This window comes from Pseudopodoces humilis, chromosome 18 (genome assembly GCF_049639895.1).
Source record: "Pseudopodoces humilis isolate 2021_Gansu_Grassland_sample_001 chromosome 18, ASM4963989v1, whole genome shotgun sequence".
NCBI classification, from domain to species: domain Eukaryota; kingdom Metazoa; phylum Chordata; class Aves; order Passeriformes; family Paridae; genus Pseudopodoces; species Pseudopodoces humilis.
The window spans coordinates 10,695,351-10,716,879 of record NC_142217.1 but is presented as its reverse complement, the minus strand read 5'-3'; the positions used below and the strand labels follow the sequence as shown (position 1 = coordinate 10,716,879).

The 21,529-nt window shown below is 35.7% G+C and overlaps 1 protein-coding gene across 1 annotated transcript in view; it reads left to right on the top strand.

The window, feature by feature from the left end:
* DNAH3 (dynein axonemal heavy chain 3) overlaps positions 1 to 21,529 on the top strand; it is a 49,051-nt gene continuing 27,522 nt past the window's right edge. The window contains exons 1-29 of the mRNA XM_005522938.3: positions 1 to 102; positions 895 to 1,099; positions 1,467 to 1,500; positions 1,969 to 2,149; positions 2,667 to 2,856; positions 3,334 to 3,529; positions 4,471 to 4,596; positions 5,292 to 5,487; positions 6,743 to 6,922; positions 7,306 to 7,442; positions 7,598 to 7,703; positions 8,230 to 8,408; positions 8,690 to 8,874; positions 10,173 to 10,296; positions 10,896 to 11,052; positions 12,789 to 12,933; positions 13,208 to 13,419; positions 13,679 to 13,770; positions 14,195 to 14,309; positions 14,809 to 14,925; positions 15,099 to 15,278; positions 16,370 to 16,506; positions 17,168 to 17,369; positions 17,954 to 18,046; positions 18,353 to 18,463; positions 19,142 to 19,256; positions 19,646 to 19,844; positions 20,839 to 20,947; positions 21,279 to 21,392. Of these exons, the coding sequence (XP_005522995.2) occupies positions 1 to 102; positions 895 to 1,099; positions 1,467 to 1,500; positions 1,969 to 2,149; positions 2,667 to 2,856; positions 3,334 to 3,529; positions 4,471 to 4,596; positions 5,292 to 5,487; positions 6,743 to 6,922; positions 7,306 to 7,442; positions 7,598 to 7,703; positions 8,230 to 8,408; positions 8,690 to 8,874; positions 10,173 to 10,296; positions 10,896 to 11,052; positions 12,789 to 12,933; positions 13,208 to 13,419; positions 13,679 to 13,770; positions 14,195 to 14,309; positions 14,809 to 14,925; positions 15,099 to 15,278; positions 16,370 to 16,506; positions 17,168 to 17,369; positions 17,954 to 18,046; positions 18,353 to 18,463; positions 19,142 to 19,256; positions 19,646 to 19,844; positions 20,839 to 20,947; positions 21,279 to 21,392 (4,239 nt within the window). The remainder of the gene's footprint in view (positions 103 to 894; positions 1,100 to 1,466; positions 1,501 to 1,968; positions 2,150 to 2,666; positions 2,857 to 3,333; positions 3,530 to 4,470; positions 4,597 to 5,291; positions 5,488 to 6,742; positions 6,923 to 7,305; positions 7,443 to 7,597; positions 7,704 to 8,229; positions 8,409 to 8,689; positions 8,875 to 10,172; positions 10,297 to 10,895; positions 11,053 to 12,788; positions 12,934 to 13,207; positions 13,420 to 13,678; positions 13,771 to 14,194; positions 14,310 to 14,808; positions 14,926 to 15,098; positions 15,279 to 16,369; positions 16,507 to 17,167; positions 17,370 to 17,953; positions 18,047 to 18,352; positions 18,464 to 19,141; positions 19,257 to 19,645; positions 19,845 to 20,838; positions 20,948 to 21,278; positions 21,393 to 21,529) is intronic.

The following is a 21,529-nucleotide window of genomic DNA, read 5'->3' as shown; positions in this document are numbered from 1 at the left end:
ATGAGTCGTCCAAAACAGTCACCGGAACGTAAATTCCTACGTACACCTGCACGTGCACCTCCTGCTGCTCCTGCTTCAGATGCACCTTCAGACTTGTATGAGGTATGTGCTGTCTCCCTGCTGTCAGGGTGTGCACACATTCCATGTGCTGGCAAATTCCCATCCTTTGCAATGGGGTTTAGTGGGGTGGTACTAGATCAAAGGTTGAACTTGATGGCCTTGGAGGTCTTTTCCAGCCTTAATGATCCAATGAATCCAAGAATAATCATGATTGTGTCTTATGTACTTGTATCTCTGAGGGTGTTTTTGAGACATGCATCTCATGTGCCTGTGAGCTACCTCAGTAAAGTTTAGACATCAGGACTGATGAAAAGTCCATCAATAGATACCAAGTCACCTGAGAAAACATGAAATGAACAGACAGAAGAAATCTATTGCAAATGCTTACTGATGTGAGAGAAAGACAAGAGCTGAATTGGTTAACCTGTACTATTCTTCAACTATTACAAAGACTGAGTGTTAAAAGTAGACAGGTCATTAATGAAGGCCCGAGGAAAAGGAATTTTCTAAATCTAAGCAAATATAAGGAGAAGAAAAGAAGTAAGACAGAGATGTGGAGGAGTAGAAAGAACTAGATAATGTACTGTCTTATTTATAAAAAGAATTCCTTGATTATGCAAAAAAAAAGCCTGAGTACAACTGAAGTGTTCTGTAAAATTATCCTTATGCATGTGGAGAGCATAGTGATCTAAAAATAGATCAGTGATCAAATGTATGTCTGAGCTATGTATTTGCTTTTCATACTAATGGATGTTTAATCCCGTTCTATCTCTAAGAAAACTTTTTAAATTACTGTGCTCTGTAAAACTTTTTCTTTTGTTTTTCCAATTGCAGCTTCTCCTTCAGAAAACCCGTTATCCTCCTTTGATGCAGGAATCATCATGGACTTTGGCAGCTCCATTCAAAGAACAGCATCACTACCGAAACCCCAGTGACTCCATAGCTAATAACTACACTCTTACTGCACGGGATTTAAAATTGAAAAATATTAAAAAATTGAAGTCCTTTTCAATGATAGAGATATCACAGTCTTCACTGTGTATCCATATTTGAATATGTATATAAGTTTGCTTGTTCTATGCACTGTTATCTTTAATTATTTATCTGCTAAAGCATCATCCCTGGAAAACATCATGTATCCCTAAAAAACAGAGGCTTATCACTTCAGAGTCAGTATAGACAAATTTGCCAATGCTTGCATAACTTCAATAAATGAAAGGCCAGTTTCAGATTTACTAGTTAGGTTCATCCCCCCAAATAATCACATGCAGTGCTTCTCTGTGTCATTGTATTTTTTTCTTATTTCATTTCATGATTAATTATCTTAGCTCTGTTTTTCACCAATATGAAATAATATCTTATTTGAAAAACATATGTATGTGATTTTTCTTAACTGATGTTTAAAGCTGCAAGGAAAAAGCGGCGGTGGAGTTCTGACAGGTAATGTACTGCAATGTTATATTATTACAGTAAGTCTGGTTTGAGTTGTGATTTAATATTTTTTTTTTTTACTGAATGCTGTGTTAAGCATCCAAGCATGAAATGCTAAGACCTTACAAATATGTGCATCCAGACTGGCTTTTGTGTCACAAGATTTTAGTAAGATAATCACATGAAAATACATGGAGATCTTGGGCAACTTAAATAACTGTCCTAGTAGGTCTGACTCTGATAGAACTGCTCATAAAATACTGTCTGAGTGACCCCAGGCAGTTGTAAGGTTTGCATGATTGCATCCTTTATGTTAAAAGTAGAATATTGTATTTTGCAATTTTAATGAGAGTTTCCATAGATCATACTTGTCCTCAGTGTAGCACAAGTGGTTTATATAATCCTTGTCATCTGTCCTCAAACATTACTGCTTCTTGATTTGCTAAACTTGTATTCTTTTTTTTTTTTTTACAAAAGTAATTTGTTAAAGAGTTTGAATCGCATTTCACTGAGTGTACCTGCTCATACACCAGAACTGCATGTCATAAATTATACAGACAATCAGCCACTGACCCCAGAAGAACAATTTGCTCTCATGGATTTACATGAGAAGGAGATAAGTAAGCGAGAAAAGCCACCTTCAAGTGATGATCTACAGGTATTTATATAATTTCTTTTTAAGGTGAAAGTAGCAGCATTAATCATCTGCAAGATATCTGGAAACTGTTTACTAAAAGGTAGCTGAGAAAAGCAGGCAGTACATGAGGATTAGGAGATGTAAATACTCAATATAGCAAACTGCTGTCAAATAATTGTCAGCTCCTTTTTCATTTGTTTGTAGCTACTCTGATTTTTGTTGTAAAGGATTTGCAAGTTAAGTATCTTCCCAAATTCTTAATGTCTCATGTTGTTCTCTAATACTTTTTTGATCTGTAATTTAATATGCTGAACTGAGTTCTAGTGGTCTATGTGCTTGCATCAACATGGGTGGAAGTCTTGTAAAGATGTCAGTGCTTCAGAAGGAACATAGATAGATACCCAAAATCCATTATATTCAAACACCTTTAAATTACAGAAAAGGCTCATGTGATAGAAAAGCTACAAATACTTAGTAGTAATTAATCATCTGTCACAAAATTCATACAATAAGTGTAATTTTTTTAAACATTTTTTAGCGGTACTATCACTACATATATAATGGAGTGCGAGAAGACATGCTGACACCTCAGGATAAAGAAGTGGTGAATAAAATTTTAAAACATATTCCAACTGACATTCTTCCTAGCCTAGAGCTGGAGAAATTCCTGGCACGTTTAAGAGAGGAGATTAAGACAGACTATTGTGTCGGCCTCATGAAATCCATTGGTAAGACTCAAAATCTCTGAGCAGTTCCAACTATGTAGACATTTACTGCAGTTTGGAAGCAAATACCCTATTCTTAGCATCTGTGGAGAATTCCTTTGGGGTCAGTTGAGCTACAGTAGATCTCTGAGAGAAAATAACCTGTGATCATGCTATATAGCATTGAAATATTTCAACAAATATCTATGAAACGTTACATCCCATCAGGTGGAGAGATGGAATGAAAAATTGTTTCTTCTGCCTCCCATTTTTAGAGTCAGGACCAATTTTCTCTCTTTTTTTTCCCCTTAAATAATTTTAGAATCAAATTTGTAATTTTGTTATTGTGTTGTATTTTAAGCTAAAAACATACAACTAACTATATGACTATATTAGTTTTAAATGTGCAGAATTCTACTGCTTCCTGAATTATGAAGTGGTTTTGAATGTAGGTTTTGTCTATCCATGCAGTCTAACCATGATATATATAATTTATTGTAGTTGATTATGTCTTGTTGGATCCAGCTGAGAGGAAGAGACTGTCTATTGGAAGCACCCCACGCCCCTTTCCCCGGAGAGTTGTCTGTGCACCAGTCCCATGGCACAGCTCTTATAAAGAAACAAAAAATTGGAATGAAAACAATCTGTTCATAGTGAATTCACTGATGCCCACTTTGCAAGAGCTCTGGCTTTCTCAGTAAGATGGCTTGGTCATAGGATCTTAATAAAATTTAGCATGCTTTTATTTAATGATTTGGTTAGAGAGTGCATCTTCTGACTTCTCTACGTATGCTACAGAGATCCTGGGTGAGCTACTAGAAAGTGGCAAAACATGTCTGTTTTCTAAATAATTATTTTTTCTGAGCCTCTAAGAATTTCAGCATAAAATGATTGTTTCCTGCAATCGCTGAATGAACATGTGTTACATGCTGTGAAAAGATCATCCCCTTTGTTAAAAAGTGCTATGCCTAAATTAAGATTCAGTGCTCCAGTAAATGGTGATTTGGAATTCTCATCCTGGTTGCTGAAATGAACAAAATTAACACTTAAAACTGAATAACTTTCAAATGTTTGTAGTTGAAATTTGCCCTGGGGACATTTGAAAATGGAGACGTGTAATCTTAGGAGGTTAAATATGGTAATTAGTAATTCTGAGAGCTGCTTTTGCATTTAAGAAGCGTTTGCAGAAATTTAAGTTAAGTTGTATGTGATATATGCTATGCTGCTGAAATTTTTTTTTTTCCCCCCACAGAGTAGTCAGGTTAGCTACTTATTAATATGGAATAGAAGCAGTAGGTGTCATTCTATATGTTCTTTAATGACTGGATACACTAATGAATCTAGGAAAAAGACAAGGCAATTTTAGCAAAGAATTAAGAGTTTTAAATACAGCAAGTACAACTAAAAGTTGTGAAACCCTTTATCTTTGTAGACAGAAAAACCCAATCAGAAATGCACTTGCTGAACAGCTTAACGATGGAGTAATATTTATAAATGAAATTATATTTTTAGTGTTTAGAATATATATATATATTTAAGTGTTTAGAATACACTTGAGCCCTTCCTGACTATATTTCATGGATGTTTTTTTTTAAGCTGTATTCCATAAAGGATCTCCTCTGTCTTTCCCTTCCCTAGGTTCAGCCATCTCCGGTTTGTTCGCACCGCAGAGGTGCTTGGTGGGGATCTGCCACTGCTGCCTGCAGAGTTCGAGGACATCATTCAAAGGCACTGTTTGGAAGCTCGAGATATCCTTCAGAACAAGTCAGTGCCAGCTGTGGTAGCTGTAGATAAATAGAGTATCTCAGGGTCTGACTTACAAAGACCTGTTTTTAGATCTTAGACTGAGATGACACCAGTCCCAGCCACAAGGCTGCCAAAAAAAGAGGTGAATAGCCCTCAGAGGAATAAACATCAGGATACTGTCAGAGCCTAAGGAAGTGCAAGAGTGCTTGTACAAGAATAAATGGTAATAAACTATGAATAAATGGAGGCTGGAATTCTGAAGGTTTCTAACCATGAGAGGAGTGGAGTCTATATCTGTAAAAATGCTGATGGAATTTTTTATTTTATTACGGAAATCAGTCAATTTAGGAAAGAATATGTGAGGCACATGATAGAAACTGTTTGCAATCTGCTGCCTGAGATTCTTCCAAACTTGTCTCTCATTTACTGCTAATAATTGAATATTGTTCCATAATCAATAAAACAATACAATTTACTATTGCTTTGTCTACTACTATTAATTTAAACTAATCATAGTGGTCCATTTTAACAAGCATTCTTAGCTTTAAAACAAAGGTTTCCTCTAAGTCCTGGAAGATATATGTATCAATTCTCTTATAGCCCTTTGGATTTTACTCTTTCTTGGGTTATTTCTGAGTTGACACTTCATTGCAAGGAGCAAAGTAAGACTAACAAGCCTTTAAAAACTTTGTCTCCATATTATTTCATTGTAGATGGATCCCAGCTTGTGCATCTGTTTTCATTGATCAGAGAAATATGTGGCTTCATTTTGCTCCTGAAAGGGACACTGATTCCTCTGAGAAAGTTGAAAGCTATTTTAGTTCCGTGGCAGCTCTAATGTCATTACAATTACGTGAGATGGTTATTAACTCCTTAGAAGATCTTCTTGCATTTTTTATGATCCACAAGGTATGTGCTGTCAGGTATATGTACAGTTTTTTGTCTTACATGGAGATAATTCATATAGCCATAAAACTGAATGCTCTTTGAAGGCTAAAATGTCCCAAATGACTCTTGCCTCCATAAAAAATGGCTGTATCCTTCAAAGATTTATGTATACTCAGTGGATTTTTTTGCGTGGTCAAGAACCTCTGACTTGAATGATCACTTGGCAGGTCTGGGGTGACAAGTAACAGTTTATAGCAGATTTCAGCTAAGTCTTGAGTGAGTGTGCATTTATTGTAGTTTAGTTTAGTTTATTTTTAGTTTAATTTTTCTTGGTCTTAACCAGTTACTGTATTTCTCTGAAAGCAGAGAAATAATCTCCTTTGAAGACAAAAGTGTGCACAGTCACGTGTAATCTTTTGTAGATGTGGTTTATGTATGTGGTGTCCCTGTCTATACCCAATGAGTGCCCTGTATTATTTCAAGTAATGCACAGAATTATAACAATAACCATTTAACCACTGTTTTAGATACCATAAAGTTGCTTCTTTGATGAAATGAGTTTTTTAAATCTAGGATCCCAGGACCTACCATCATAAGACAAAATGAATAAATGTGGTGGGTTAAATAATGCATTGCAGAGGATCAATTGAATCAATCATTTGATACAATTTATTATCAGACCTCCTACTAAGCCTTGCCACTAAGCTTTGCATCTGGATGATGATTTTATGGCTGATGGTTGGGTTTTAATTTTTTTTTTTTTTCAGTATTGTCTTGTAGATTGGTTGGGTGGGCTTTCTTATTTGTTTGATTCGTTGCTTGTTTTGTTCTTTTTTTACTTATTATAACACTTACATTACAAATCTAGCCATGGATTAGGACTCCATTATTGTAAAGGCAATTTGGGGGTAGTGCAGTTCGTACTGACCACACAATTAAAGGCAATTAAAACTAGATTCTGGAATTTATTTCTGATAGATATTATAGATTACTTTTAGAAATTTTGTTTCTATGATAATTAGTGCTTTATTTCTGTTACTTAAGAGAAAAAGCAATTAGGCTTAAACCCAGTTTCTTAATTCTAGCTTTTATAGATTCATTAAGTAGTCAGCACCATAAGATCTTGTTTGAAACATCAGGTTCTGTATAAATATCAGGGAAGATGATTGCATTGGTGTTGTGTAGTAAGGATATTTGGGGAGTTTGAGCAGTTTAAAAATTCTTATTCCTATAGCTCACTTCCTTGTTCTGTATTTTTTTCCTTCTTTCCTGTAAGAATGGAAATGATTTTAAAGAACCGTATCGAGGAATTCAGTTCTTCCTATCTCAGATACTCATAGTCAAACTCCGTGTGAAAGAGCCTGATATTGTCTTTGAGCCACCTTTGGGAGCATGTTGGGATTTAATCAGTCATTGCTTCCGGAAGATCCTGCAGAGTGCCGAGGAACTCCCAAAGGTACTGGATAAGTTATAGCCACATACTAAATACAATATTAATGAAAGCTCTCTATAAGGTAAAAAGTTACGAATGAGGCTCAAGACTGACAAATAGAAGATAAAGATGAGGATTGTGAACCATGAGCTGTGCAAAATTTTTGATTATAGAAGATATTTTTCAGATTCAAGTTATATTGAAGCACTTGCTTGATTTTCATATAGTTTTCACAAGCAAACTATGTGAGTAACCAAGTGTTAATTATGGATCAGAGCCTTTATGCATTGCAATGTTTTTACCAAATAATAATTTTTTTAAAACATGGTAGGTGAATGGGTAATAGAATACCTTTTTTTTTTCCCACTATTCTGTGTTGTTACAGTATTTGTAATGGTTTCCTTTAGGTAGAGAAACTCCTATTTCCGGAATTACGAAGAGGTGATCTCACTCTTAAAACAGTCAAACCACATGAGTCATTGTTTTTAGAGTATATAAACAAACTTGAAAAGATCTTTGAAAGCAACATACTTGGTCCAAAGAAGTAAGTTTTGGCTGGTAACTCCATTGCCCTTCCAAACCCTCCGTTTCATAACACTCCATTTGACTTAATAGACAGTTTGAGTGTATTTGTTTCTTTCTGTAGAGAAAATTTGCATGAGAAACTTATGTTTGTTTTTGTGATCTTCTGTGTTTAAGGTATTTAAATGTGTATGTGAAATACAGCAATCTTTTGAACAACAATTCACGGCAAGATGTGGCAAAATTTTTGGATAAAGGTCCTTCTTTAGATGCTTTAACTGAGGTAATGTGTTCCTGACAGCTGCTGAAACATCACACATGACTTCCTAATTTATGCCTAAAAGCAAATCACTTCTTTTTACCTTTGGGAATACTAGGGAATACTCAATTTACATATCCCCTTACTGTAGGGCTGCTGTGCAAATGTAGGAGGAGGTTTCTTTATGACCTTCTTCTGTGAGTTGTTCTTACTTAGCAGAAGGGCTGCCTAGAGTATTTGGTCAATCTGCAGCTTGCTTGTCTTTTGACTATCTTGTCCTCAGTCAGACCTGTCTACTCTTCTCTTTGCATCTTGGGTCAGCATATGGCTAAATGCTTCCTTAGCTTGGAGTCTTCCCTACTATGGCAAATTGCTGTGCAAAGCTTTCAGCCCTGGAATCTGTGGATAAGAGCAGGTCTCAGGAATGAATTTTCTTTCTTCTGTTTGGAATAAATGATCAAGTTTGTTGGATGGAAACTATTAGTTCTGTCAGATTTTTCAGCTATAGACTTTTAGGAAAAATAACAGATGTATTATATGCTGTTTTTAGAAGATTGACAGCTTCACAGACTTGAAAAGAGAGATTGCTTCTATGGATGTCACCATTCCTCTGGCCATGTTCTGTCTCGATGCTTTACAACTGCATGAGGAACTCTGCAGTCGGACCCAAAATCTCAAAGACACATTGATGGAATTTGAAGTGATGGAAAACAGACGGTTAAATCAAAGGTACCTGTTGTTTGCATGGATGATTCTTGCTGACTGCTTGGATTGATGCTGTATATATGTGGATGAGATACCTTTATTCATCTGCTGGGTATTTTAGTGCTGACCAGACAAATGCAAGATGGGCAGCCAGGCTGAACAGGGAGCTTTGGCTAGAACCCACAGAGAAAAAAAAAATCCATTTATGAAGAAATTTAATGTTTTTGTTTCAAGGACAAAATCATTTTACCAGATCTCTCTTTATTTACAATCCCAGTGACATGTCTATTATCTTTTTGTTGAAGAATTTGTGAGGAGTTTAACTTTATTGCAAAGAGAATGAGTGAGGTGCCTCAGAACACTGAAGAGTTAGTGGAATATGATGCATTCTTGAAGAAATCCAGTGAAGTTACTGTTGTAAAACTGCAAAAGGACCTTGTCAAAGCAGCCAGTAGACTACAAATCCTCATGGACTATGCTGATCTCTCTGGTATGTCTAACTACAGAATATAAAATTTCCATATGAGAATATTTATATATAGATAGTGGACTCTGCATGCCTAAATGTTGCATCTTCTAGGGTGCTAATGGAAAGTTCCAAAAGAGCCAGAAAGGAAATAAAAATAATTCAATACAAAATGTACCAGTGCAGCAAGGAATGGCAGAGGAATGGCACACAGCATAGACAGGGCTTTTTAACATGTTTTAGGTGTTATCAGGTCAATGTTATGTAATCTGACCAAAGGATGTTATACCTCTATGTTATTAAATACAAATTCTTCACATAAAAGCCATCCAAAAAACTACATGCCAAAGGCTCTATGACAGAATGTAGAAAGTGTGAGAATTTGCATCTCTGTAGCTGAGGATTAGATCAGAACAGGCCTTTAGTTGTTCTGCTGCCATGGTTTGCTGTCCTCAGTTAATATAAAGGCTGTTCTCTAATACTGAAGATGCATCTATAGAAGTTACTTTTAGTTTCCATTTTTATTGAAAGCAAAAATGTAATTCACAAATGCAGTCTGTTATTTGCTGCACCTAAAAAGGAAGGGCAGTTAAAGAAAACCTATTTTAGTATGAGGATGATACTGTTTGCTTAAGCAGAATGCACTCTTGGATCAGACAGTGATAGAAATAACAAGGATATGTCATGTTTATTAGACTTCATTTACGATAAAAATTAGTATGCCTATGGAAGCCAGGACAATTTTCTGTTACTTTTTGGACTTGAGTGTTTGCAATTGCAGTATTTCATAATTACATTTTCTCTATAGCTGAGTTTATAAGCATGTATCCTACATTAGTTGTAATGACCTAAGTGCACTGAACAAACAGACAAATATGGAGATGTATCCTCATCTTGTAGTTGTGATGCTCTAGTTTTTGTGAAATTCAGCACTTACATATTGAGGACTAGAAATGTTTTAAACATTTATCCATCTTTTTTTAGGTATGATGCTCATTTAGTCAGGAGTGGTCTCTCTGTGTGTAGTTGAACTGATATTCTGGAATAACTGTTCTTACTAACTGTCTCTGCGTAGCTAACATCTTATTTAGAGAATTTCACATTCTTAACTTGATTTTACAGTTTTGCTGTTAATCAGACTTCTTTTAGGGAAGAGTTTGTTTTGCAGTAAAGATAATCCAGCCACCAGTTTCATTGCTTATTCCTAAACAAAGTTCAACTATTTAGCTTGTCAGTAGCAATTGCATTATATAATAACCATTCTATTAAATCATTGACTAAAAGGTATTTTCTTAAAGGTGACTATATTTTTTTAATTTTAGATGATGACATAAACCTGAACAGCACAGTTTTCCATTGGCCTGATGAGATTAAGAAAATATTTAATAGCAGTAAAGATGTGTTGACTAACATGAGGATTCAGGTGGAGAGGGCATTGATGGAAAGGTATGGTGTCAAATAATTTTTTTTCACTGGGTATTTTTAAAGAAAAGAAACATCTCAGTATGTGTAGAAGGGAGATAATATCGAAGAAGGAAAACTTAGAAGGAACCTGAGAAAATAAGGAATAAATCTAGCTTGTAGCATTATGGAGATTTAAAAAAATACTATTGATGAGGATGGATTTGAGTATTGGTATACTTAAATAGATCTGAAAGGAGCAATGGAGGATTGGTCCACAATATTAATAATTTTATTTTGTTATATTATTTAGTACAGCAGTACACATAGTTTTGTTGCATTGTTTTCACTCTTCCTTTATTTTCTCCAAGTAGTAGAGGTAGCAAATGTAAGTAAACTAAATCAATTGTGAGGTTTGTAAATGAGCCTTGGATTCTAATCCTGTGAACTGCATAGTATTGATATGAGTATTGATATAATACTATTGATATAGTATTGATTAGCGAGCTTTCACTGGCATCTGTGTTTACACTAATCCTGAGATCAGATTTCATGTGACAGTGCCTGTTGTAATTAATAAAATAATTGAAACCTGAAAAGGAATTAAACACAACATCATATTACCTTAGCTATCTTTACCTCAGGTGTTCTAAGTTTAAGGAAACTCTTGAAGGTTATCATAAAGAAGTAGAAAGCTACAAAAAGCGGGGGGATATCGTGACCGCAGAAGAATTGAAGAAGAATGTTGAAAATTTTCAAGTGTTGAATAAGAATATAGATAATGCACTAATAGAATTTGAGGTTAGTATATATTAATTGAATATGGAATGGGTTGCAATGTGCTGGATGAGAAAAAGTTTGGTTCCTGCTCCGATTTTTTTTTCAGGGTTCTGGCCATATATTGTTAAGATGGCTTTAAAATTTTCAAATTCACAAAGATGTGGCAAATATCTTCTTGTGCCTGTGTGTTGATTTGTCACAACTACTGAGTTGAAGAGCAAATTTTGTGAAGAAAAAAAAATTCAGGGAGTTTTTAAAACTGAAATACTGATGTTTCCAAGGAGTCAGTAGTATCAAGATGCTATCCACAGAAAACAATTCTTCTGGCAGAGTTGGCAGAGGCAGAATATTAGGGAGCTGGCATTTTCCCTGAATCATGGTTTGTGCACTGGAGCTGTGTTTTCAGTCCCTCTGCTTGTTCTCTAATTAAACCCAAATGTTTTTCAACTGTTTGTATAATTTACATTTAATGCTGATTGGCATTAAATATACATTTTAACACATAACATGAATTTCAAATGCTAAGAAACAAACTGAAGTCCAAGATTTCTAGATTCTATTCAGGGCTCCCAATCCAATTTACTGTATCATCCTAAATTGAACAGTTTGTCTTAACTGTGGCTCTGCTGGGTAATAAGATCTCACAGGCATTGTGAGACTTAATTAATCTTCTAAATCATGGTGAGACGATGAGATTTCTCCATATATGGAGACATAAGGGTCAAGATTTTAATTAAGTCCCACTCAAAAGAAAATATGGAACCAATTAACTGAGTTTAGAATTTAGATGAATTGGTAGCCCTACACATCAACACTATCAATCTGATTTAAAGGCATCTAGTATATTTAATTAGTGTAAGTTAACAGCACTGATATGCTGCTATAGGTAGATCAGAACAACTGATTAAGTCCAAGTTTCTTAATACATGATCACAATGAGAGGTGTATCCACACAATTTAAAAGGCATGACAATTAGCTCAGTGAATACATGAATTTAAATATTACCTTGGAATATGGATCTTTATATTTTTTCTGCTGGCAGCTCATATTGAATGATTACAACTTTTATGAAAGGCCAGCTGGCATTATAAACCACAGACTCAGGACTCAATCTGAATTCAGTGTCTGCATTTCAGACAGCATTTCTCTACGCTTCACCTCCCTACCTGTAAAATGAAGAAGACAATACTTTTTAAAAATCTAAACCTTTACACATTGATTTTCAGTGTAAAATCTTTTTGACAGAGACAATGTCTTACCATGAATAAACACAGCAATTAACACCTGTTTTGATGGGTGCTCCCAGATAATTCTCTAAAAGAAAAAAACAACAAACTGATCACAAATTATAAAAAATCCTACAAGCCTCTCTAACTGAGGAGCTTACATTCAGATTTCACAGTTTGTGAGGCTTTTTTTTTCACTGAATTCCATGGTACATTATCTTATTCTAAAATGGATTTGTATTTTTAAATTTATTTGAGTAATAAAAAATACCCACAAATGCTGGGTTCATCATTGAACTTGATCTTGGAATGGTTTATATTGGAAAACACCTCTATGATTCCATGAAAGAACCAGGGGAATTTTCAAGAACAGCATTACATTATGCACCTAAAATCCACAAGCCTATATCAAAAGATCTGTCTGGCTTTAAGATATGTAAAATAATTGTGTTGAATATTGTCTGTTTAAAAGTTTAAACAACAACAGGAATTTTTGGTGGGAATAATATAATTTTCTTTTTCCCTAAAAGGGCATTAATTATGAAGAAGATTTGCTTGGGCAGGAGAAGACTCAATTTCCTCTCTTGCAATCTATAATTGCAACCAAAGAACCCTTTGAGCAGCTTTGGGTAACAGCATATACTTTCCATACCAAATCTGAGGAATGGATGAATGGTGAGGCTTTGATGTTCATTTGATGAAACATGTTATTTGCAGTTAGTTAAGGAGAAGCTGAGAGGGTTGATTAGTTGTGAGAAAATAATTTTAAGGAATAAGTGCTGTTAAGCAGGGTGAAATAAAATTACTGACTTGGATTTTGCGTTAAGATAATTTTTTGTAACACAATTGATTTCCAGTTAGAGGACAGTGATTAAAAATATTTAACCACCCTTGGAATCTCCTTGTGCTGATGTGCCTGCTGTGGTTTTTTTTATGCTGTTGTATTCAGGACCTCTTCAGCAGTTGAATTCTGATGAAATTAATGAAGAGGTTGGAAATATGTGGAGGACCATGTACAAGCTCAGTAAGAGCTTCCCAGATGTGCCGGTGCCCAGGCGCATGGCAGAATCCATGAAATTCAAGCTTGATAAATTTAAACAGCATCTTCCCGTCCTGTCAATTGCCTGCAATCGTGGAATGAAGGAGAGACACTGGGAGCAGGTACTTTAAACTTTGCTTTAACTGTGCAAATATTCTGCCACAGAAACTGACAGTCCAAGATCTTTTTTATCCTGTGACATGATAGATCCAGTTTTGAAATGAATGCTTCAGGCAGTGGCATTTTTAAATTAATAATTAATGGCAGAAGAGCAAATTAGGGTGTTGCACTAATACTTTATTAGAGTTTGTTGTTTGCTATTTGAAAGTATTTTACAAAAATGCATCTTGATAATAGATTTATTTCTTACTTTATTTTCAGATTAGTAAAATTGTAGGATGTGAGATCAAACCGGATGAAAGCACTAACCTTAAATACATATTGGACTGTGGACTCTCCAAATTTATTGAACAGTAAGAAATTTGATCTAGTCTCATTTTTTGGAGATCATATTTCATAGCTCAGATACCAAATTTTAGTTCTTTTGGGGTTTTGTGTGCTGTTAGAACATGCTGTAAAATCAGCTATATTTATCAAGGTGTGAACTCTGAGTTGTTCCTGTAGCACAGAGGTATAAAAATCCACTTATATTCCTAAATCACTTAATTTGCTCATTCAGAATTTTCTGTTTGTATTTGTCTTCCAATTAATATCAATATCTCTAACTTGGTGAGGCTGAAAGTGGAAAAATATTCATTGAAGAAAGAGTCTGTGATATTATTAACAAATTATTGTGCAAGGTAGTCTGATATGCAACTCTACCTACAACTGCTTTTTCTTTTTTCTCTTCAGTTATGTTACAAAATCATTTCAAAGATATATTTCATTTCAATTTAGAATAGAACCTGTTGGAGCAGCTGCAAGTAAGGAGTATTCCTTAGAGAAATCAATAGAGAAAATGAAATTGGAGTGGGTCAATGTGCACTTTGGTTTGGCGAAATACAGGGATACTGTAAGTAAACACCAAATCAATATATATATCTGAAAATAATTACTTTGGTTCTGAATACCAATTGAGAAATATTAGAGGGATATTGCTGCTGATTCATTGTGGTGCAATTGAAAGTTGTATCTTAGCCCACAGCTGGGCAAATGTCTCCATTATTATAACTCTTTTTACGTGGACTTTAGTATCTGGACAGCTTGTGATCTCACATACTCATCCTAACAAATCTGTAAACCTGAGGACTTCCCCATGATTGTATGGAAAGCTGGGCAGTAGCGAAATTTTAACTTGCCCAGAAGGAACAAAAATCACAGTGCAAAAGATTGAGTCAGAAGGCACCAGCTCCCCATCACAAAACAATCAGTCTCTGGACCTGAAATGGAAGTTTACAGAGGAGATTCCGTTTGGTATCTTCACATCATAGAGAAGGGGGATACAGGAAACTGAATGAGTGGTGAAATAAAGTGACTGCCATTTGACTTACCGAAGTGTCATGTGTTTATAGGACACCAGCATCCTGTCAGCAGTGGATGACATCCAGCTATTGCTGGATGATCACATTGTAAAGACTCAGACAGTGTGTGGCTCTCCCTTCATCAAACCAATAGAAGCTGAATGTGTGGTAAGGAAAAGCCAGATCATGGCATGTCACATAATATGCTTTCCCCAAGTGCTTCAAGGTGTTTTGACATGATAAGATACTAGAGAATGGTTAACTAAGAACACATATTCATATTTTTTTATTTTTTTGCTTAACTGCTTATTTTGGTTAACTGCTAAATGTTTTTATTGCAGGCTTGGAGAGATAAGTTGTGTTTAATGCAAGATATTATAGATAGCTGGTTAAAATGTCAGGCAACATGGTTGTATTTGGAACCAATTTTTAGTTCAGAAGATATTATAGCTCAAATGCCTGAAGAGGGCAGAAAGTTTAAGATTGTGGATTCATACTGGAAAAACATTATGACAGAAGTGGTAAGTACTAACATTTCATAAATTGTGCATTTTTATGCACATCTGGTAACATGAATATTAATATCATGCACATACACTGTTCTGCAGTTGGGTATTTGTATCTATGAAGTGGAAAATCCTTTACTAAAGTCCAATAAATCCTAGTCTTGCAGTGAATTTGTAGATTGCATCATTATTGTATTGAGATTTCTGTCAAGGCTGGGTGTTGAAAAGTGAATTATAGCTTAAGGAACATGAATTCTAAATGTTCTAGCTTTCTTATAGCTAAATGGTCAGAATTAGGTAGAAAGATGAATGATTTGTGCTTTCAGGATCTGCTTACGACTTCACTGACAAGGTACAAAGCCTTGTCTGGATACAGTGAGAGTTAGACTTCGAGGGTGTACACACTTTTGGAGCAACTGAGTGGATTTTTTATTCATGTGATTGTTCTCTAATATGTGTGGGCATAGCTATTCAAAAATCTAGTGAATATGGACTGTCAATGGTAGTGTGTCACATTAAGATAATGGGGATAGGAAGTGCAATTTGGTAACCTGTTCAATTCCCTGTAAGTAGGAAGTTGAGTAAGAGGCCAGACAGTGGTGGTGTGAACTGAGATGTTTGTCAAAAATGCTGTGAGTGTGTGGTTGTGTGATGAAGATGTTGAAATAATCAATGTAACTAAATAGGAGTTGAGACCTGTCCCACTGTCTGTGAATGATGAGGCCTGTACTGAAATAGAACCCTCTGAAGAGGAGTATTATTAGAAAGAAATAACAGGGAATAATTGTCATGTGCTGTGTTTCTGATAGAACTTATTTGTGAGTGGAAAACAATGTAGCATAGTCAAGAAATGGGAGCAAGTGCCAAAGATCTTACTTGTTGATATTTCCTTCATTAATGTCTATAAAGTTCAAGTTGGTAAAATTGACAGTCTGAAGAGCAAAGCTATCAAATAATGCAAACATATTTAATACCATAAAAGCACACTACAGAAAAGAATTACAGCTTTTTAGTCTCCTGCGATATATGTGATTGATGCTAACAACTTTAATGTAAAACTTACTGCAATTTTTAGCAGTTTCTGCTATGTGTTTGTTTTTACAAAGGTGAAAGACACAAAGGTACTTGTAGCAACTGAACAACCCAAGATGTTAGACAGACTTCAGGAAGCAAATACTCTCTTAGAGGACATTCAAAAGGGGCTGAATACTTACTTGGAGTCAAAAAGATTATTTTTCCCAAGGTAAATTAATTAAACAGGCCTAAGTTAGAAACAAGAAGCCATAAGCTCTTGCAGACCATTTCTACTGAACTTAAAAATCTCATTTTATAAACATATGTGGGACATAGTCACATGCAGCAAAAAATGAAAAGCTGTTCTCATCTCCAGACATATCTTGTTTTCCTCAGTTGTGAAATGCCAGAACAGGTGGAGATGGGGAGGCACAATCTGTCTGTCACAATGTAAACTTTGACTGGGAAAGGCATTATTACTTGCAGGGTATTTTTGAAGGAGCTTTCTACTTTCCCAGGGCTGATATGCAATTATGTCCCTGCCCCACCCTCTTCAGAGGTGTGTGGTCTGTGGAAGTTTTACATGATCATGAGGAGCAGGATTCAGGGTTTTCACAGAGTATTTAATGGCTGGCTGGAGCCGTCTGGTCTTTCCTGCCTGAATCTGAGAACCCTTGTTCTTCCTTTGTATAAAAAGGTGGTCACATTGAAATTCTGAAAAAAGAGATGCAATGGGTTTTATAATGTTAAAAATTGCTTAAGGAAAGGGATTTGAGATGATAATTTCCTCTCTGATACACTAGTATCTTAAGAAAAAATAAAACCAATTGTATGAGGAGATTTTTAATGGCAATTTTCATGATTGGAAAATAATTGTATTTTTCTGGCAGATTCTTTTTCCTGTCTAATGACGAGCTGCTTGAAATACTGTCTGAAACAAAGGATCCACTTCGAGTACAACCACATTTAAAGAAGTGTTTTGAAGGAATTGCTAAACTGGAGTTCACGGAAGATCTGGAGATCATAGGCATGATCAGTTCAGAGAAAGAAATAGTTCCTTTCATAGATAAAATCTATCCAATGAAAGCAAATGTAATTTTTTAATATTTTACTATATTAAATTAGATTAATATATAACACATTGCATAAAGTGCATGCTTTTGAAGGAATTAGGTTTAAACCATTTAGGATCACATCATGAAAGGAGTTTAGAGAAGTGAGAGTGCAGACTGATATTCTAGAATAAAAAGGATTTCCTATAAAAGGAGTAAGACATACTGATTTTGCAGTAAATTCCTCTGAAAGGTGGGGCATGTTGTGAGTTAGATATTCTTTTCCCTTAATTCTACAGAAACAAAGCATGCCCTGAGTTAAAATGAGCAGGCTTAGCTGACCATGCAATCTGTGTTTTTTGTTTATACTTATATGAAACATATCCAGCTGTTTCTTTAGTTGGGTTGTCCTTAGAGTGAGTTTAATATACCTGCCTTCAGACAGCGTAGAATACAGTATTACCAGTCAGATTTTGGGTAATTTCTACTGTTATTCCTTTTATATACAACACCTAGATCCAAAGAAAGCATATTTAAGTCTAACACATTTCAAATAATTTGTCATTGAAGAAGAATACAATCAAGAAATGTGCACTGACTCTTAACTGTTTTCCTTTCTTGAAGGGCATGGTAGAAAAATGGCTTCTACAAGTAGAAGAAATGATGTTGGCCAGTGTAAAACAAGTTCTTCAAGGTGGCATAAAAGGATATAGCCAGGTAGTTATTCCTGAACTATGGTATAAGTTAGATTTCACAAACAAATATACATTAATATGTTGCTCAAATTCTTAACAAGGAAAACACAGTTTGAAGCTAAGTGGAATCCAGCTTTTCTTGTTCAATAGTACTAATCTAAAGTTTTAATTCTGAAGTTTCATGAAGAAAAAGTATCAAAGCTTTAGATGGTGATTCTCATTTATTTGCAGCATGAGACAAAAGACAGTTGAGGAAAGTAATTGTTATCAGCACCATAATCTAATGTGTTTATATGACTTGTGTTTGAAATTGATCTTTTGGTTTAAGGTTCCTCGAAAAGAATGGGTACTTCAATGGCCTGGACAGGCAGTTATTTGTGTTTCATCCATTTACTGGACAGAAGAAGTATCTGAGGCTATAAGGAAAAAAGCTTTACAAGTAAGATTTTCTTCTAACTTTCTATTTCTAGGCACTGACCTCTGATTAATTAATAAAAAGCTTCTTCACAAAGAAGATCCTCAATCAACAACATATTGCAATTTACTCATGCAGTGCTTTAGTTTGTTTTTCCTTTTGCATTGGGTCTCAGCAGAGGTTTGTTTCCATTTACTTTGGTGTGTATCAGGAGAAATCCTACTGAAGGAAATTTTATTACTTCATTTATGAGTGATACTGGTGTAAAGTACCAAACTAAAAGTGGCAGACCATTGCTAAACACTATGTATTTTTTTATTTCTAATTCCTGTCTCTACATGGAAAGCCTCAGAGAAAAGTGCAGGCATAAATCTCTCTGTACAGTGCAGTAATCACAGAATCAATGAGGTTGGAAAAGACCTCTGAGTCCAACCCAAGACCCAACACCACCTTGTCAACCAGACCCTGGCACTGAGTGCCATATCCAGTCTCCTTAAACACCTCCAGGGACAGTGACTCCACCACCTCCCTGGGAAGCCCCTTCCTATGTTTAATCACTCTTTCTATGCAGAAATTCTTCCTAATATTCAATGTAAACTTCCCTGGTGCAGCTTAAGACCATGTGCCCTTGTACTGTCACTTATTACCTGGGAACTGCTGGCTACAGCATCACACTAATGCTTGTGTTTGTTTCTGTGACAGGATTTCTTGGAGAAGAGCAACCTACAGATCAAGGACATAGTTGAGTTAGTGAGAGGAAAGCTGTCCAGTGGAGCCCGGCTGACCCTCGGAGCACTCATTGTCATCGATGTGCACGGTACTGTGCAGCTCCTGCTGTCCCTGTGCCATCTGGGGCAGTGCTGCTGTCATTAGCTGCGTGGACTATTGGAGAGAGGCACCTAAAATGTTTTCTCTAACTTGAATCAACCTTTACAGAGTTATTGCTCAGTTCTTTGGGCAAATGAGGATTGCTCAGTTCTGCACAAGGGTCTCCCATCTATTTAGAACAGAAACTGTAATCTAGTTACAATTCAGCTGATTCCCTATGCAAAACAATTGCAAACTCCTCTCTAACATGAAAACCAGCCTCTAAACATTGAATTGCTTTTACATAGCTCTAAGTAAATTTTACTTTAAAGTGGTATTAAGTAAACTACCACAGTAGAAGAGTAGATTTTTTTAAACAATCTGTGTCTTACTCTGCAGCTCGTGATGTGGTCTCAAAATTGGTTGAAGACAAAGTCACAGATCTGAATGACTTCCAGTGGATTTCTCAGCTGAGATACTACTGGACAGAGAATGATGTGATAGTGAGAATGATCACAACAGAAATGAAATATGGTTATGAGTATCTGGGCAATTCGCAACGTCTGGTTATAACCCCACTGACAGATCGATGTTATAGGTAAAGACATATTGTCTGTGAATAATGTTTTCTTTTTTTGGATTGATCTGTACTTACTTTCATTTGTTCTAGTTAATAATAGGAGGAACCTCAGCAGCTAACATTTTCCTGTAGATTTTTTGCAAATATGGTAAAAATATTTACAATATATATAGGCTTCTACACCAGGAGGGTAATTGCTTCTACTTTATCCAAGAAGGTGCTTCTGAAAGGAGGTGGCAGCAAATGGTATTGGTACTGCAAAGAATTCTACAGTAGCACTGGTCAATTAATTTATCTTAAGTATGACATACAGTTTGGGTATGCCTGCCTGTAAGATAAATGAGGTAATTATAGAGCCCTAGACAGATACAGTTAGCTTCCTGTTCCTCTTGCTTGCAAGAGGTTGTAATAGAAATACTTCAGTCCTCAAGGTTGAAATATTCAAAGGCATTTGGTATTTCAATTCTGGCGAGCCCTCAAGACAGGAGTGAAAGCCTTTCAATGAGGATTTTGTAAAATAATCAGATCACTCCAGTGTTAACAGGGATCTCATTTTAGTAAGATGTGCACTTGAAAAGCAATGTGATCCCCAGGTTTTTGTAACAACCTTTATGCTTTCTCATCAATTTCTAAAGATTGGCTGAATTTATAAAGCCAGCTTCAAGCTCTTGCCATTTCAAGTGCCACTTGAGGGAAATGTGTGCTTTTGCAGACTCTACCATCTTGCTCATGGCACTGTTCATTTTCTTGTGTGATTGAGGGTATACAAGGTGGATGCATGTAATAAAAGCCTTGATATTCCTTTTAGACCAAGTGACCAAATGTGACCTTCCACAGTTAGGAATCACTTATGAGACAATACTGGGTTTTTAGGGCAAGCTGCAAAATCAGTAGATTGTAGTAGTAAATTGTTTTCAGGAGAGCCTGTATAGGAAAATGCTTATCAATCCATTCAGAAACAATCTGACGTTAAAGATTGCTATTTCTAATGCCTGTGTTCTTGATAATGTAGGACATTAATGGGTGCCTTGAAATTAAATCTTGGTGGTGCTCCAGAAGGGCCTGCTGGAACTGGCAAAACAGAAACAACTAAAGATCTAGCAAAAGCAATAGCTAAACAGGTACCAACCCCCCCCCCCCTTTTTTTTTTTACTTTTCACTGTTTATGTTTGGATATGTAGATATTTCTTAAAATGCAATTCTTAAGCAAGTGCTGCTTGTTTTGTAGCTATTCATTTACAGTTGCTCAAAGGTCTTTCCCAGCCTAATGATTCTGTTCTTTATTCAAGGGAATAGTTGACAACAAGCTCACATTTAAGACTGTGTCTATATGGCACCCTGGTTTTCTAATCCAAAACTAGCAACAGTAATCTCTTCCCATTTTAGATGCTAAGAATTTTATAGTGGACTTTATGGTAATACTGAGACATGTTCTCTGTGTTTTTGTTGTAGTGTGTTGTCTTTAATTGCTCCGATGGCCTCGATTACAAGGCGATGGGCAAGTTCTTTAAGGGGCTGGCACAAGCTGGGGCGTGGGCCTGCTTTGACGAGTTCAATAGAATTGAGGTAATGTTTTAACTCAGACAAATAAAATGAGAAAGCTTTAATTTAAGACACAAGAAGTTTTAGATTTAGACATGACAGCATTATTGCCAATTTTCTGCTTTTACTAGTGGTGAAACCTCTTTGTTTTGACAGTGACA